Below are 15,401 nucleotides of genomic sequence, written 5' to 3'. Positions count from 1 at the left end.
TCAGACTTTAAGGCTGAGGAACTTTGTTCGAGTCTGAAGAAGGGTCCCCCACCCAAAATGTCACCTATCCATGTTTTCTTGAGATGCTGCCTGCTGTGTTATTCTAGCACTTGCTGTCTTCTTGTGCCAACATTGGTTGGGTTCCATATTCCATTATTCAGGTGAAGGATAAATGGACAATCAGTCCAGCAAATTAAAGATGGGTCAACAGGAATGATAAGGTTGATCGAATGCCATCAGTATGGATGTGAAAAGAAAATGGCACCTACATTCCAAAAGGTCCTACGTGTAGGTTTTATCAGGCAAAATGTTGATGAATCACAGCAGTTATCAGTAAAGTCTGCATGATGTAATTTTCCATTTGGTGTATTGTAAACAAGAACTTTACGACTGACAAGCATGAAGGTCATGGGATGATAAACGAATAACTTTGCCAGGTGTTGGTGCTTTCAAAGTTACATTAACAATCCACTAAACCCACACAGGTATTTCAGTTTTTCTCACCCAGATTTATTTGCTAGACGCACAACCGTCAACTTTGTTGTTCATAAATGCTACTCGAGAAATGCACGCTAAAACGTTCTGGAAGGTTCAACAAGATGCAGGTTAAAATGGTAGGGAGGTTGAAAACACGAGCAGAACGCGAGCAAATTTGGAGTGAACGTCCACATATCCCCAAAAGAACATAGTTCAGAAGTAGTACTTGCTTTTGTTGGCCACACCAATAGATACAAGGCCAGGGAGGCAGCAACGGTGTACATTGTGAATTGGAACATTGGTATTGTACTGAACATAGTTCTGGTCATCAGAAGAGAAGGCGCAGTGGAGATTCGTGAGGATATTGCCAGGGATGGAGACATTTGCTTCCAAGAAACATTTGGCTTGGTTTGTTTTCTTTGGCACAAAAGGGACTGAAAGGAAATTTAATCACCGTTTATGTTTGAGGACTTGGGCTTCACTGGCCAGGCCAAAATTCATTGGCTCTCGATAATTGTCCTCTCGATGGTGGTGTCTTACCAGTCTATATCAGAGGGCATATAGCAAACCCTGACATGTGGTATGTCTGGAGTCACATGTAGGACAGACCAGGCAAGTCTGGCAGATATCCCAAGGCCCATTAAAGAATTGGATGGATTTTAAAATAACGATTCCAGCAGTTTTGATCATTATTAAGGCGAGTTCTTGTATCTCCATATTCCCAATTTTATTTGACTTCAAATACCACAGGTGCCATGGTGGGATTTGAACATGCTCCCGTTAGTTCAGGCCTCTGGTTTGTTAGTCCAACAACTTAATCACGTGTCCCTTGACAGACACAGCAAAAAATAGACACAGATTTAAAACTACATCACACAAGGATAAAAGGGGAGATTAGAATATTTTTTTAAATTTGCCAAGAAAATTGTGCATTCAAATTGGAAAGTAGGATCGGCCTAAACAGTTTATTTTTGGTGGGGATGATCATCAATGGGCTTTTGTTTTCTTTTGTGAACAACATGGCAGTGGTAGAGTTGTTGCCTTGCAGCGCCAGAGACCTGGGTTCGATCCGAACTACAGATGCTGTCTGTACAGAGTTGGTACGTTCTCCCCGTGAGAAGGGATGGGTGACGTTTCGGGTCGAGACCCTTCTTCAGAGTCTCTACCCGAAACGTCACCCACTCCTCTCGCGAGATGCTGCCTGACCCGCTGAGTTACTCCAGCCTTTTGTGATGCCTTCGATTTGTACCAGCATCTGCAGTTATTTTCCTACACACGTTTAATTATGTAGTTGTGAAGTTTCGTTTAGAGATACAGCACGGAAACAGGCCCTTCGACCAACCGAGTACACAACGACCAGCGATCACTGCAAAAAAAAAAATCAAACAGTTTCACAGCCAATTGGACAAAAATGAACAGAAGAATCCTACCTGCAGGCCGCATTGCTGAAGTCTTTGGAGAATTTGTGGTCATGTTGGAATTGGGAAAGCTTGTACTGAGGGCTGTCATGTTGACTGACACCGTCGGTACTGGTGTGTTCGTTAGCGTGGCGTTAGGAGTAATTGTGATAGAGGTCTCATTTTTAGAGGCTGTAGTTGGTACTGTAGTATCTGTAGTTCTACTTGCACTCGTCGAGTTGGTTGATGCATTATTAAGTTCGGTAACGATGGCTGTGGGCTCGAATGTTGAAGTTAGGGTGACATTCTCAGTCGCAATTGTAGACGGGGTTACAGCCAAAGTTGTTGGAGCATTTGTTACGGTGCCTGTTTGGTTGACCTGGGAGCTTGTTGTCACAACCGACGAATTCCAACCAGTTCCATCGGTGCTCATATTGTTCTGGGCTGAAGTAGATGTTTCATTGGTGATTGAAACAGTTGTGGAACTTGCAACGGATGCTGGAGCTCCAGTCGTGATAGCACCAGGCATCAAAGTGGTGTTAACATTTGCCAAACTCGAACTTGGTAACATGGTTGTGTTAACATTTGCCGTAGTAGAACCTGGCACCATGCTAGTGTTGACATTTGCCATACTTGAAGTTGGAAACATGGTTGTGTTAACATTTCCCATTGTGGAACCTGGCACCATGTTAGTGTTGACATTTGCCAAACTCGAACTTGGTAACATGGTTGTGTTAACATTTGCCGTAGTAGAACCTGGCACCATGCTAGTGTTAACATTTCCCATAGTGGAACCTGGCACCATGCTAGTGTTGACATTTGCCGTACTTGAACTTGGGAACATGGTTGTGTTGCCAGTTGCCGTACTTGAATCAGGGACCGAGGTGGTGTTACCATTTGCCGTAGAGCCAGGGGCCGCGGTGGTGTTGGCATTACTGCTTGCTGTACTCGTGCTGGAGGGCAAGGTTGCATTATCAGCTGCTGCACTCGAGCTGACAACCAAAGTTGTGTTGCCACTTGCTGAACTCGAAGCACTTGCTTGCTCAGTCACCATGGAGGTTGGTGCTACCGGCAAAGTGGAGTCTAATGGTGACAAGGTCATATCAGCTGTAGATAATGTACTTGAAGCAGTGCCAGTCAATGTTTCTGTGGTGGGTGTTCCTTCTGAAAGAACAACAAAAAAAATCTATTTAATTTAGTGCTTTTAATATAGTAAAAAAGACATCCAGAGCTTCCAAGGCACTTTGACACTACTAACAATATTTAAAAGACATTCGGACAGGTACGTAGATGGGAACGGTTGAGAGATATGAGCCGAGTGTGGGCAAATGAGACCAACTTAGATGGGGTATCTCGATCGGCATGGATGAGTTGGGCCGAAGGGCCCTGATTCTGTGCTGTAGGTCTCCAATTATGAGATATTAAGCTGGTGCTCAAAAACTTCAATGTGTTCTGGTTTCGGAAGCATTTTAAAGGAGGGAAGAAAGTAATCAGCATGTTGAGATTTGGAGAAGTAAATCCAGCCATTGACGAGGCTGGATCATTAATAAGGCCATGACCACAGCACAGTAATGAAGCCAAAACTGACCCCAATCTCTCCTCTGTATCTATCATTAAAATACTTTAATGCCATTAATTATTTCTATTTGAAATGCCAAAAAGCAAATGATGATGATATTTCAGAATACAAATAACCACAGATGCTGGAATCTTGAGCAAACACAAACTGCGGGAGTAACTCAGCGGGTCAGGCAGCATCCGTGGAGGGAATTAGCAGGTGAAGGTTTGCTACAGCGATCTGAAGGAGGGTCCCAACCTGAAACGTCACTTATCCATTCCCCCATAGATGCTGCCTGACCCGTTGAGCTACTCCAGCACTTGGTATTTTGTTAATGATAATATTTCTTTCAAACTTATTGTTCTGCTGTCTCAATAACATACGACTACAAAGTGTCTTTAGGCCTTGTGTGGGCAATTGGAACTGTTTTTCTGACCTTCTGAGGCTACGATTTTAAGCCCAGCAATAATGCATTTGGAATAGGTCAGCGGAAAGATCTTTGTTCCCAAGCTTAATGTCATTTTGCAAGACTCACCAGTTGGTCATTTTGAGGTGGAATTCAAGCTTAAACTGCGTTGGATAATTAGTTTGGTTTATGCTGTTCTGATCCAGTTGTATACTTTGGATTATTTACCTTAGTTTATTATTGGCACATGCACTGAGGCACAGTGAAAATGTTTTTTGTTGCATGCCATTCACTCAACAAATAGACTATACATGATTACAATCAAGCTGTCCACATTAAACAGATTGTGAATATCTTCAATGCTTTGGACGATGAAAGAAAGAATAACAAGGTTAAAACGCTTTCCATCACATAAGGGCTAAATTTATATACAAAAAGAAGCTGGAGGGAGAAGTGGAAAAAAAGAGAAAACGCCATAATTATAACAATTATCAAATCCAGTCAGATCTTAGAGCAAGGCTTCTTTTTTTCTAAACGTCATGACTTGGAACCATCAAGGGTGTTGAAAATTATACAAATGAAATAATATTACCAATGTAGAAAAGTCTGAACAATAAGTATATTTGTTACAGAATGACCATTGCCAGTTGCCCCGAGTGTGCAGGGAGTGGATGAGAAAGTGAGACAACAGAACTAGTGTGAAGATCGGCACAGACTCGGTGGGCTGAAGGACCTGTTTCAATGCTGCATCTCTGACCTAAACTAATGTTCAAATCTGTAAAGGAAACACAACCAAGTGAAGCAACACGGTTCCCATCTCCCATTACATTTATAATATTAATTATACCCATATCATTACATCGTTACAATGATCTCATTTGCAGAGATGACAACTTCAGCAACTCAGCTTTCCCAAACACGCAATTAATTTCTTTTGTACACATGAATGTCAGGTTCTTTTGCTTTTAAAAGGTCTGTTTAACATTCCTCTTAAACTTGTCGTGGAAATTACAATTACACTGCCAGCACGAGAGGGTCTACAGTTGACATCTCTCTCCCCTGAACTCAGGGACACTGATAAAGGTAGAAGGTGAGCTGCTTTAAGCATGTCCCTTTAATTAGCCAGAGAACTCAACATAACCTCTCAGATACAGGCATGGATTATCCGGCATTCCTGAAATATTTTGCAACTGGTATCCAGCAGCATACCAGCCAGAGGAATTCATTCAGAAACCTCCCCCCTCCAAAGCAGGGAAAAAAAATTCTGACACCAGGAACTTCCCCTAGTTCCTTTTCTAACTCGCTGATCGGCACCATGTTGTGTAGCAAGAAATAACTACGTCACGACTAGAAACTAATAGTGCCAGAGCGTTGCACTTCTAACAAGTCTCTAACTAGGTGGATGTCAGTCGCTTGGCTTCACTGTTTAGTGTAGACTAGACCAAGTGGACCCGTTGGGCCCAAACCTCTCCTGCATTGGTGCAGCACCCTGTCCTCCCCACCCCCCTCCCCTCTCTTCTCAACCCCCCCTCTCTCCTCAACCCCCCCTCCCCTCTCTCCTCAACCCCCCCCTCCCCTCTCTCCTCACCCCCCCCCCCCCCACTCCCCCCTTCCTCCCTCCTCCCCTTAAACTTTAAAATGTGAATAACTTAAAAAATATAATACCGATTTCAATAAAACTACTTGCATTATACTAAAGTGACAAAGGTGAGCAAGGTGGGCCTAAAATTGTCGCGCTATCGTGTACCGTTTTGGCTGAAGTTCAGTCACAAATAAGATAACAAACGAGAGTTTTAGTATATAGATTATCAAAATGCTAGTTCAAAGCCTACAACAGCATTTTAAGCATGACTCCACTGAAACCTATCCCTCTCCATTTGTAATGAAAAGGCCGATGTAAATGGATTGGGGCTCCCTCGAACTGTTGTGCATGTTCACACAGACAGCCGTCAGCAATGCCAGACATTCCTTTCCTCGTAAACACAGAACAGTACAGCACAGAAACAGGCCCTTCGGCCCACAATATCTATGCTGAACATGACGCCGAGTTAACTAATACATGGAGTTGCCTCCATTTGATTCATATCCCTCCATTCCCTGCATGGGTCCATGTGCCTACCTAAAAGCCCGAGGCCATGTCTCTAGTTCTAATACTTTAGACTGAGGACAATGATCAAGAACTACCCGCTTGTCAATTTCTCCCAGTCTTAAACATCTTAATTAGACCACCCTTACGTAGAACATAGAATAGAGCAGAAAAACTGACCCTTTGCCAAACATAATGCCAGGTTAAACTAATCTCCTCTATCCCCTCCTTTCCCAGCATATCTATGTGCATAGCTGTGTGCCTCTTAAATGCCATTGCTGTATCTGTCTCCACCACCACCCCTGGGATTGTATTCCAGGCACCCATTACTCGAAACAAAAACACCTTTGACAAAAGGCTCGAACAGTCCACGCCTCTCAAGTTTATACTCATCTACCAAGTCTCCTCTCAGACCCAGGCTCTCCAGAGAAAATAATCCAAGTTTGTCCAATCTTGTAGCTAATACCCTCCAAACAAGGCGACAATCTGGTAACAACACAAAATGCTGGAGTAACTCAGCAGGTCAGGCAGCATCTCAGGAGAGAAGGAATGGGTGACGTTTCGGGCCGAGACCCTCCTTCAGACTAGTAAACCTCTTCCGCACCCTCTTCAAAGAGGGTCTAGAAAGACTCGAGAAGCAGAGAGGGCTTTTATCATCCAGAATTGTGTCGCCCCTATCCTTTGTGGAAATAACTTCAGGTCAACAAAGTTTGACGGGAGTTTAAAAATTTTAAACAGGCCATGATTTGCATTGTGCAAATGGGACTCGAAGCACCGGGCAGATTTGAGATGGAAGCAGCACGTGAGCAGGCGGACAGTGGAGTGAGCTGCCCTGCCAGGTGTTTGCCGAGGGCACTGCCAGGCTTAGCAGCAGGTACTGCCCTCAGAGCAGGTGAGGGGGCCCTCAGTAGGATGAGGGGCTGGAGGAAGTGAGGTAGGAGAGGTTCGAGCCACACAATAGGCCCACGTTGCAGTCACGCTCAGAGGCCTTTCAAAGCCATTAGCATTGTCACAAAGAACACGTCTGTGGAATTCTCTGCCACAGAAGGCAGTGGAGGCCAATTCTCTGAATGCATTCAAGAGAGAGCTAGATAGAGCTCTTAAGGATAGCGGAGTCAGGGGGTATGGGGAGAAGGCAGGAACGGGTTACTGATTGAGAATGATCAGCCATGATCACATTGAATGGCGGTGCTGGCTCGAAGGGCCGAATGGCCTCCTCCTGCACCTATTGTCTTATCTGCCTCACCCAGTCATACACAACCGTGCACTTCCCCTGCACCCCTTAATAACTCAGCCCCTCAACCTCCAACAGAAGAGACAAACTAAAACAAAAATTACTCAACATGTTAAAAAAAAATGAAGCATTAAAACTCAAAATTTAGTTTTCAAATTGAAATTTTAGTATTTTTCCCCCAGTTTACATGCTAGAAATTGTCACTCTAATGAGCAAGTTGCAGGCATTTGACCCAGGCCAGGATCCCCAGTGTTAGATTGATAAAGAAATAGAAGAATGCAAGAAGAATTAAAATGGGATTCATCGAGGGGAAGTGTAAATGGGATTGGTGGTCAGTACGGATTCGGGCCGAAGGGCCTGCTTCCAAGCAGTGCCCTCATTAACCCTGGATGCTTGGTCCCCCGCAGCGAAAGAGGGTGCCAGAGGAGATTTCTGGTCTGGAAAGTCCGAAGTAGAGTCCTGATCTGAAACGTCATCTGTCTATTCCCTCCACAGGTGCTGCCTGACCCACCGAGTTCCTCCAGCACTTTGTTCTCTGCTTAAACTGCTCAGCAGGCCAGACAGTACCTTCATGTCAAAAGTTCTTCAACCCGAATTGGTAAACTCTGCTTTTCTCTCCAGAGCTGCTACCTGACCTGCCAAGCATTTTAAAAGGCGTGTTTTATTGTTCAGTTCCAGCGTACGCAGAATGTTACTTTTGAAGTGATTAAAGTGTGACCAATAACTGTGAAATGTAAAAAACTTAAATATATAATTTACCAAAAAAAATTCAGTGTAGTATATTTGTGTTGCTTGAAGAATTGAATGAGTCTTTGAAACCTTATTGTACCAGACGTTGCCATTTAGTTGAGTTAGTGCCTTCAGAAAAGGGATGTTGTGTTGAGTGATTGAAAGATACAGCATGGAAACAGGCCCTTCAGCCCACCGAGTCCACACAGACCATCCATCACACTAGTTCTGTTATCCCACTTTCCCATCTATTCTCCACACACTAGGGGCAATTTATAGAGGCCAGTGATCCAACAAACCCACATGCCTTTGGAATGTGGGAAGAAATGGGAGCACTCACAGGAAACCCAAGGAGAACGTGCAAACTCCACACAGACACTACTGGTCATGACTGAACTCAGGTTCAGTAATGTACCAAGGTACCAGTAATGAACCAATTTATTCACAAAATGCTGGAGTAACTCAGCAGGTCAGGCAGCATCTCAGGAGAGCAGGAATGGGCTCTAACAGCTGCACCACAGTGCGCCCATGTTAACTGGCTTACTATTTGTTCGTACACACAGCACCATAAAAGGGAACTGCAGACACTATACCCTGTAGAAAAGGGACATTGAATAATGCCATTACTCTTTATCAGAATCACAGTGTTCCAGATCATGATGATTGTATTGTTTGATTGGAATAATTATGTTAAATAGAAAACAACTGATGTATTTGGAAACTAAAAAATACTCCAAAGATGATGATATTACGCAAATACCATTAGGTAAGGGATGGGGGGAGGGGGAGAATCTACAGTAGGGGTCTATGGAGGGAGAAATACAAAATGGAAACAGGCCCTTTGGCCCAGTGTCCACACTGACCATCGATCACCTATTTAAACTCATCCTATCCAATTTTATTCTCTACATATTGTTATCAGATTCTACCGCCCACCTATGCACGGGGCAATTTATAGAGACCAATTAACTTACTTGCATGTCTTTGGGATGTAGGAGGAAACCGGGACAAGCCGAAAAAACCCACATGGGCATACGGAGAAAAGCAAACTTCACACAGACAGTGCCCGAGGCTAGGATTGAACCTGGGTCTCTGGCACAGCGAGGCAGTGGCTCTACCGGCTGTGCCACCGTTTCACTGGAGATGAAGCAACGGTGCACATGTGACCCTTCAAAACTACAGACACCCAACATCCCAGTGATGCCCATTCGTGGTGAGTTACAATGGGGCAAGGAAGGGAAGAAATCAGACAGCCTGCAGAATCACTGAAGCATTCAACACCTGTTTGAAGACCAAAGGACTCTATCCGCATGCAAACATTAGACTTTGACCGCAGGGTACTTAAACAGCTTAAGGATTTAAATTTTACACCAGCCTGTCTCCTAAACAAATACTCAAAATAGCAATTTGTAGAGCATGTCTGTAGACAGATTCAACATTATTTTTCAATTAAGTTTAGCTTAGTTTAGAGATAGTGTGGAAACGGGTCATTCAGCCCACCGAATATGCACCAACAAGCAATCCTTGCACATTAAAGACTATCCTACACACCCGAGGGACAATTTTTACATTTATATCAAACCAATTTATCTACCAAGCTACAAGTCTTTGGAGTGTGGGAGGAAACCGAAGATCTCGGAGAAAACCCACGCAGGTCACAGGGAGAATGTACAAACTCCATACAGTGAAGCACCCGTAGTCAGGATCGAACCCGGGTCCCTGGTGCTGTAAGGCAGCAACTCCACCACTGCGCCACCCCCATTTTGTTAAAAAAAGTTTTTTAAAGTTTGAGTTTATCTAATGAAGTTTGGCTAATCTTAAACATGTCAAAGACTTTAGTGCATAGACTTTAGTTGGTTTTTTTTTACAGAAAGTGGAGGGTGTCTGGAATGCATTATTAGGAGTGGAGGTAAATACAATAGTGACGTTTTATAGTCTTTTTGGTAGGCAATGGATATGCAGTGACACAGGGAAATGGACCACTTGCAGGCCGAGGAGATTAGTTTAAACCGTCGACATGTTCGGTGCAGAAGGCGGCTGCAGCAGGGAGAAACTCCCAACTATGGTTGAGTCCATGCTGTTGGAGTCAGGTCGGTATCTATCAAAGACCGTGTGGTAGCTGTCCGCGCAGCAGTCTCCCCACATAAAAAAGATGCCATGCACAGGCATCCACCAGGAGAGACATATATCAGAGAAAGGACCCACCAGGAGGACAATCACGAGTTCCAGTGATCACCAATAATGGAAGAAAAATTAAAGGCAGCCAGGATGTGGAACTCGCTGCTTCTAAAGCATGGTGGGAGCTTTCATGAGGACATTGGAATGGCACTGGATAGAAATTACTCCGCTGAATCGTGGGGAAATGAGACCGACCTGGTCTCTAATACAAGTTGACATAGACCTAATAAGCCAAATGGCTTCCTTCTAAACCTTAACTGAACACTAGAAACAAGGAGCTGCAGATGCTGGTTTACAAAAAAAAGACACAAAGTGTTGGAGTAACTCAGCAGGTCAGACTGCATCCCTGGAGAACATGTTGAAGTAAGCAAGTAAGAATTTCATTGTGTCTATCTGGGACATATGACAATAAAACACACTTGACTTAACTCTTGGCCCCTTTTTCAGACTAGGCCTGAAGAAGGGTCCCCATGTTCTCCACAAATGCTGCCTGTCCTGGCTGAGTTACTCCAGCACTTTGTCTTTTACTGAACACGAAACAAATTAAACACGGATTTTATACTAATGTTAAACAAGTCAATCCATTGCTTCCTTGTTTCTTATAAATGGACCCCTCCAGAAAAAAATGTAGTCGACCTCCCCAGCTATGAGCATAATAATCTTCATGAACCATGCTAACGAGATTTAAAATAAAAAAATTCACAGCCATTTCAATATCAGCAGTTGCTGTTTGCATTCCAAAATCCTTATCCTGCCAAGGGGCAGATTTTAAACATCAAGAGTTTCTGCACATCCTTGTCAATGTGCAAAAGCAAATTATGGCATTCTTGTTGAAAGTCCACCAGCAATGCACCTGGACTGAATTCCTCAGTTTTGTTCACCTTCAAAATTAAGAGATGAACTTCAGACAGCTGATATTGTCCAAGTTAACATGCAAATTAATTCAGCTGGCATCAGTAAACCAAGGCACTGCATTGCTCCAAATTAAAAGGAGGATGCATGAAGGAAAAGTAGATCATTGCTAAACTCACTCGCTTGTCTGTGAATTAGAGGCATGGGTACACGGAGTGGAGGTCTTCAGTTTTGGTCATCCTATTATAGGAAGGATGTCATTAAACTAGAAAGAGTGCAGAGAAGAGTTGAGGATATTGCCAGGACTCAAGGGCCCAAGCTATAGGGAGAGGTTGGGCAGGTTCCCATAGGCTTTATTCCTTGGGGGAGGTGGCTGATTTTCTGGAGTACAAAATCATGAGGGGAATTGATAGGGCGAATGCACAAAGCCTTTTACCCAGAGTAGGGGAGCCAAGAACAGGACATAGCTTTGAGGTGAGAGGGGAAAGATTTTGCAGGAACCTGAGGGGCAACCTTTTCACAGAGGGTGGTGGTTGTGTGGAATGGGTTGCCAGAGGAAGTAGTTGAGGCAGGTACAAAAAGAGCATTTAAAAGCACTTGGACACCTACATAGATAGGAAAGGTTTAGAGAGGATTGGGCCAAATGCAGGCAAATGAGACTAGCTAAGATGGGGAAAACTGATCAGCATGGACTGATTGGGCAGAAGGGCCCGTTTCCATAATATACGACTCTGTTACTCTATGAATAAGTCTAGGCAGAGTGCTGCACTGCCAACGATGCTTTTTGTTTGAATGAAACATTAAATCAAGGATCACAGACACAAGAGATCCTGTGGCCCCATTTTAAAGGACTGCTGGATTTTGAGGGCTTTGGAGAGAGATGAGAAAGGGTTGTCTCTCCCTAGGTTTGGCCCTTATTTGTTGCTCAACTAACATCACACAAGAAAGCATCATCAGCGAGACCAAGCATAGACTCGGTGGCCATTTCGCTGAGCACATGCTCGGTCCACCAAGGCCCTCTGAGTCTCCCAGTTTCCCCCTCACCCCACTCCTCTCCCCTGTGCTCTACCTGGGCTCACACACATTTCTCCCCTGCCCCCGTACATTCCCTCCTCTAGCTTCACAATTTGCAACTCAAACCTTTTGTCTCACGCCTTCTGTCTTTTCAACTTTGTCCAACAACCCCTCCATTCCTCCCCTGTATTCATCTATTATCCTGTTCCCTCCTTGCTCCCAGCTTTCTTCCCCTCCCTCCCCCACAATAAGTCTGAGGAAGTGTCCCAGGCCGAAACATCACCTGTCCATGTTTTCCCAGAGATGCTGCCTGACCCGAAGCACTTTGATTTTCCTCGTGCTGCCTCTGTGGAGATGTCATGTCCATGGAGTCATGAGGTTACACATCACGGAAACAGCCAAATTCATCCATGCTTGGGTTCAGCACACCACCAGACTAAGGAACAACTTCTTCCCCTCTGCCATCAGGCTTCTCAATGGCCAACCTTGCCCAACATGTCCCATCTACACTAGTCACATCAAAGCACTTTGATTTTTTTTTTGGTAAGCTCGCTCTGCAGTTCCTTGTTTCTCCATTCTAATGGATTATCGCATAGTTCTTGAGGCTTACTGACTGACTGTAAGCAATCGGCTACAGAGTTCCAACGTTAGAACTTTCAGTACACATCAGCAGTACTTCACGAACTCTACAATTTTTGCCTCGAGGGAATAACTCACAGAATTCCATGTTCATTTTATATAAATGCATTCATGAGAAACTAACTCAGTTGGGACAGCACAGGGGTACAGCTGGTAGAGCTGTTGCCTCACAGGTCAAGAGTTTAGTTTAGAGATACAGTGCAAAAACAGGCCCTTCGGACCACCAAGTCCCCACTGACCAGCGATTCCCGTACACTATCCTACGCACTAGGGACAATTTACAATCTTTACCAAAGCCAATTAATCTACAAACCTGTACGTCTTTGGGATGTGGAGGAAACCGGAGCACCCGGAGAAAGCCCACGCAATCATGGGGAGAACGTACAAACTCCGCACACACAGCACCTGTAATCAGGATCGAACCTGGGTCTCTGGTGCTGTAAGGCAGCAATTCTACCGCTGCACCACCGAGCTGTCCAAGAGACCTGACTTTGATCCTGACTCGGGTGCTGTCTGTGTGGAGTTTGCATGTTCTCCCTGTGACAGTGTGGGTTTTATCAGAGTGCTCCGGTTTTCTCCCAGAAGAAACCAAAAGACATGTCGGTTCGTAGGAGAATTGAGAGTGGATGAAAAAATGGGATAACATAGAACTAGCGTGAACAGGTGATTGATGGTCATTGTGTTTGCCAGTTCTTGGGCTGAATGCACTAGAGTTTAGAAGGATGAGGAGTGACTGAAACTTACTGAATAGTGAAAGGCCTGGATAGAGTGGATGTGGAGAGGATGTTTCCACAAGTGGAAGTGAATAGGACCAGAGGGCACAGCTTCAGTATAAAGGGATGTACCTTTAGAAAATAGACGACGACAAATTTCTTTAGTCAGTGAGTGATGAATCTGTGGAATTCATTGCCGGTTGTGGAGGCAAAGGGATTTTTAAAGCAGGGATTGACTGGTTCTTGATTAGAAAAAGGCTACAAGGAGAAGGGTGGAGAATACGGTTGAGAAGGAAAGATAGATCAGCCATGATTGAAGGTAGGAGAATGGGGTTGAGAAGAAACGATAGATTAGCCTTGATTGAATGGCGGAGTAGACTCGATGGGCTGAATGGCCCAATTCTGCTCCTCTGGCTTATGCAGGCTCGGTCAGCCTAAGGGCCTGTTTCCATGTGCTATCTTTCAATCAACTAATACATTTTGTGCAAGGACCATCATTTCTACCCAAATCTCTCCAGCTTATTCTGTTAGCACAAGCATTTTGAAAAAATATATAGCTGGACATTATAAATGGAGCTATTTGTTCAGCTGGTCTGAAATACCCAAGTGCTGCATATTAGTATAAGAGTGGCAGTGTTATTGTGACCATCTTTGTGGAACATGAAAGTACACCAAGTACTGTGGCTATCTTGGAATTGATGCAAAGTTTACAGTGACTGAACCTTCCCAGAAGCTAAAACTATTACAGTACGTAACAGTTCATGAAGATTAGAGATTATGCCCATAGCATTTTTCAAAGCATTTCTATTTACATTGCCCCTTGCCTAACTAACGCTGTGTATTTTCCTGCAATTGGCACTGAAATATCAACTGGAATGTACAAAATGGCAGCATAAAGTAGGGAAAGTAAAGCGACCGCCCTGGTCGCTAATCATTTTTAACTCCCCTTCCTGTGCCCGTACCAACCTATCTGTCCTGGGCCTACTCTATTGACAGAGCGAGGCCACACACAAACTGGAGGAACAGCAACTCATTCTTCTTGCGTAGCCGACCCCAACAGTATGAACACTGAAGATAGATACAAAATGCCGGAGTAACCCAGCCGGTCAGGCAGCATCTCGGGAGAAAAGGACTATGTGCCATTTTGGGTCGAGACCCATCATCAGCCTTATTCTATCGTAATGCTGAATTCTCTAACTCCAAGTAAAACCCCTTCACCCTGCAAGTTTCTGTTCTTATCAACACTTTTGATCAAGTGTGATTTTTTTCCTGAGAAACTCATTGAACAAAGCTAATGAAGACAGGAGATAATTATTTCAATCCTTCCCATGAAAGCATGCCAGTAATGCAGACAGACGTTTCTGTGGTTGACTAACAGGTGCATGGTCTTTGGGACAAATTAATTTCACCCAAAGGACAGATATATAAATAGGAAGAGTTTATAGACAATAGACAGTAAACAATAGGTGCATGAGGCCCTATAGGTAGACAATAGGTGCAGGAGGGCCATTTGGCCCATCGAGCCAGCACCGCCATTCAATGTGATCATGGCTGATCATCCACAATCAGTTCCTGCCCTCTCCCCATACCCCCTGACTCCGCTATCATTAAGAGCTCCATCTAAATCTCTCTTGAAAGCATCCAGACAATTGGCCTCGACTGCCTTCTGAGGCAGCGAATTGCACAGACTTACATCTGAGTGAAAAGGTTTTTCCTCATCTGTTCTAAATGGCCTACCCCTTATTCTTAAACTGTGGCCCCTGGTTCTGGACTCCAACAGTGGGAACATGTTTCCTGCCTCTAACGTGTCCAACCCCTTAATAATCTTATATGTTTCAATTAGATCCCCTCTTATCCTTCTAAATTCCAGTGTATACAAGCCCAGTTGCTCCAGTCTTTCAACATATGACAGTCCCGCCATTCCGGAAATTAACCTAGTGAACCTACACTGCACTCCTTCAATAGCAAGAATGTTTAGAGGGCTATATGCCAAGTGTGGGTAAATGGGATTAGCAGAGTATGCCAACTTAGTTAGTATGAACAAGGTGGGCTAAAAGGTCTGTTTCTGTGCTGCCCGATGGCTATTGATCATCAAATGAAAAGTAACTAGGCCCATGT

At 44.2% G+C, this 15,401-nt stretch overlaps 1 protein-coding gene across 1 annotated transcript in view; it reads right to left on the bottom strand.

The window, feature by feature from the left end:
• Positions 1 to 15,401, bottom strand: part of LOC144607661 (uncharacterized) — an 83,124-nt gene that overhangs the window by 40,047 nt on the left and 27,676 nt on the right. Inside the window, exon 2 of the mRNA XM_078424655.1 lies at positions 1,908 to 3,038. Within this exon, the coding sequence (XP_078280781.1) occupies positions 1,908 to 3,038 (1,131 nt within the window). The remainder of the gene's footprint in view (positions 1 to 1,907; positions 3,039 to 15,401) is intronic.

This window comes from Rhinoraja longicauda, chromosome 29 (genome assembly GCF_053455715.1).
Source record: "Rhinoraja longicauda isolate Sanriku21f chromosome 29, sRhiLon1.1, whole genome shotgun sequence".
In the NCBI taxonomy this organism is placed as follows: Eukaryota; Metazoa; Chordata; class Chondrichthyes; order Rajiformes; family Arhynchobatidae; genus Rhinoraja; species Rhinoraja longicauda.
This window is presented reverse-complemented; position numbering and strand designations above follow the sequence as displayed.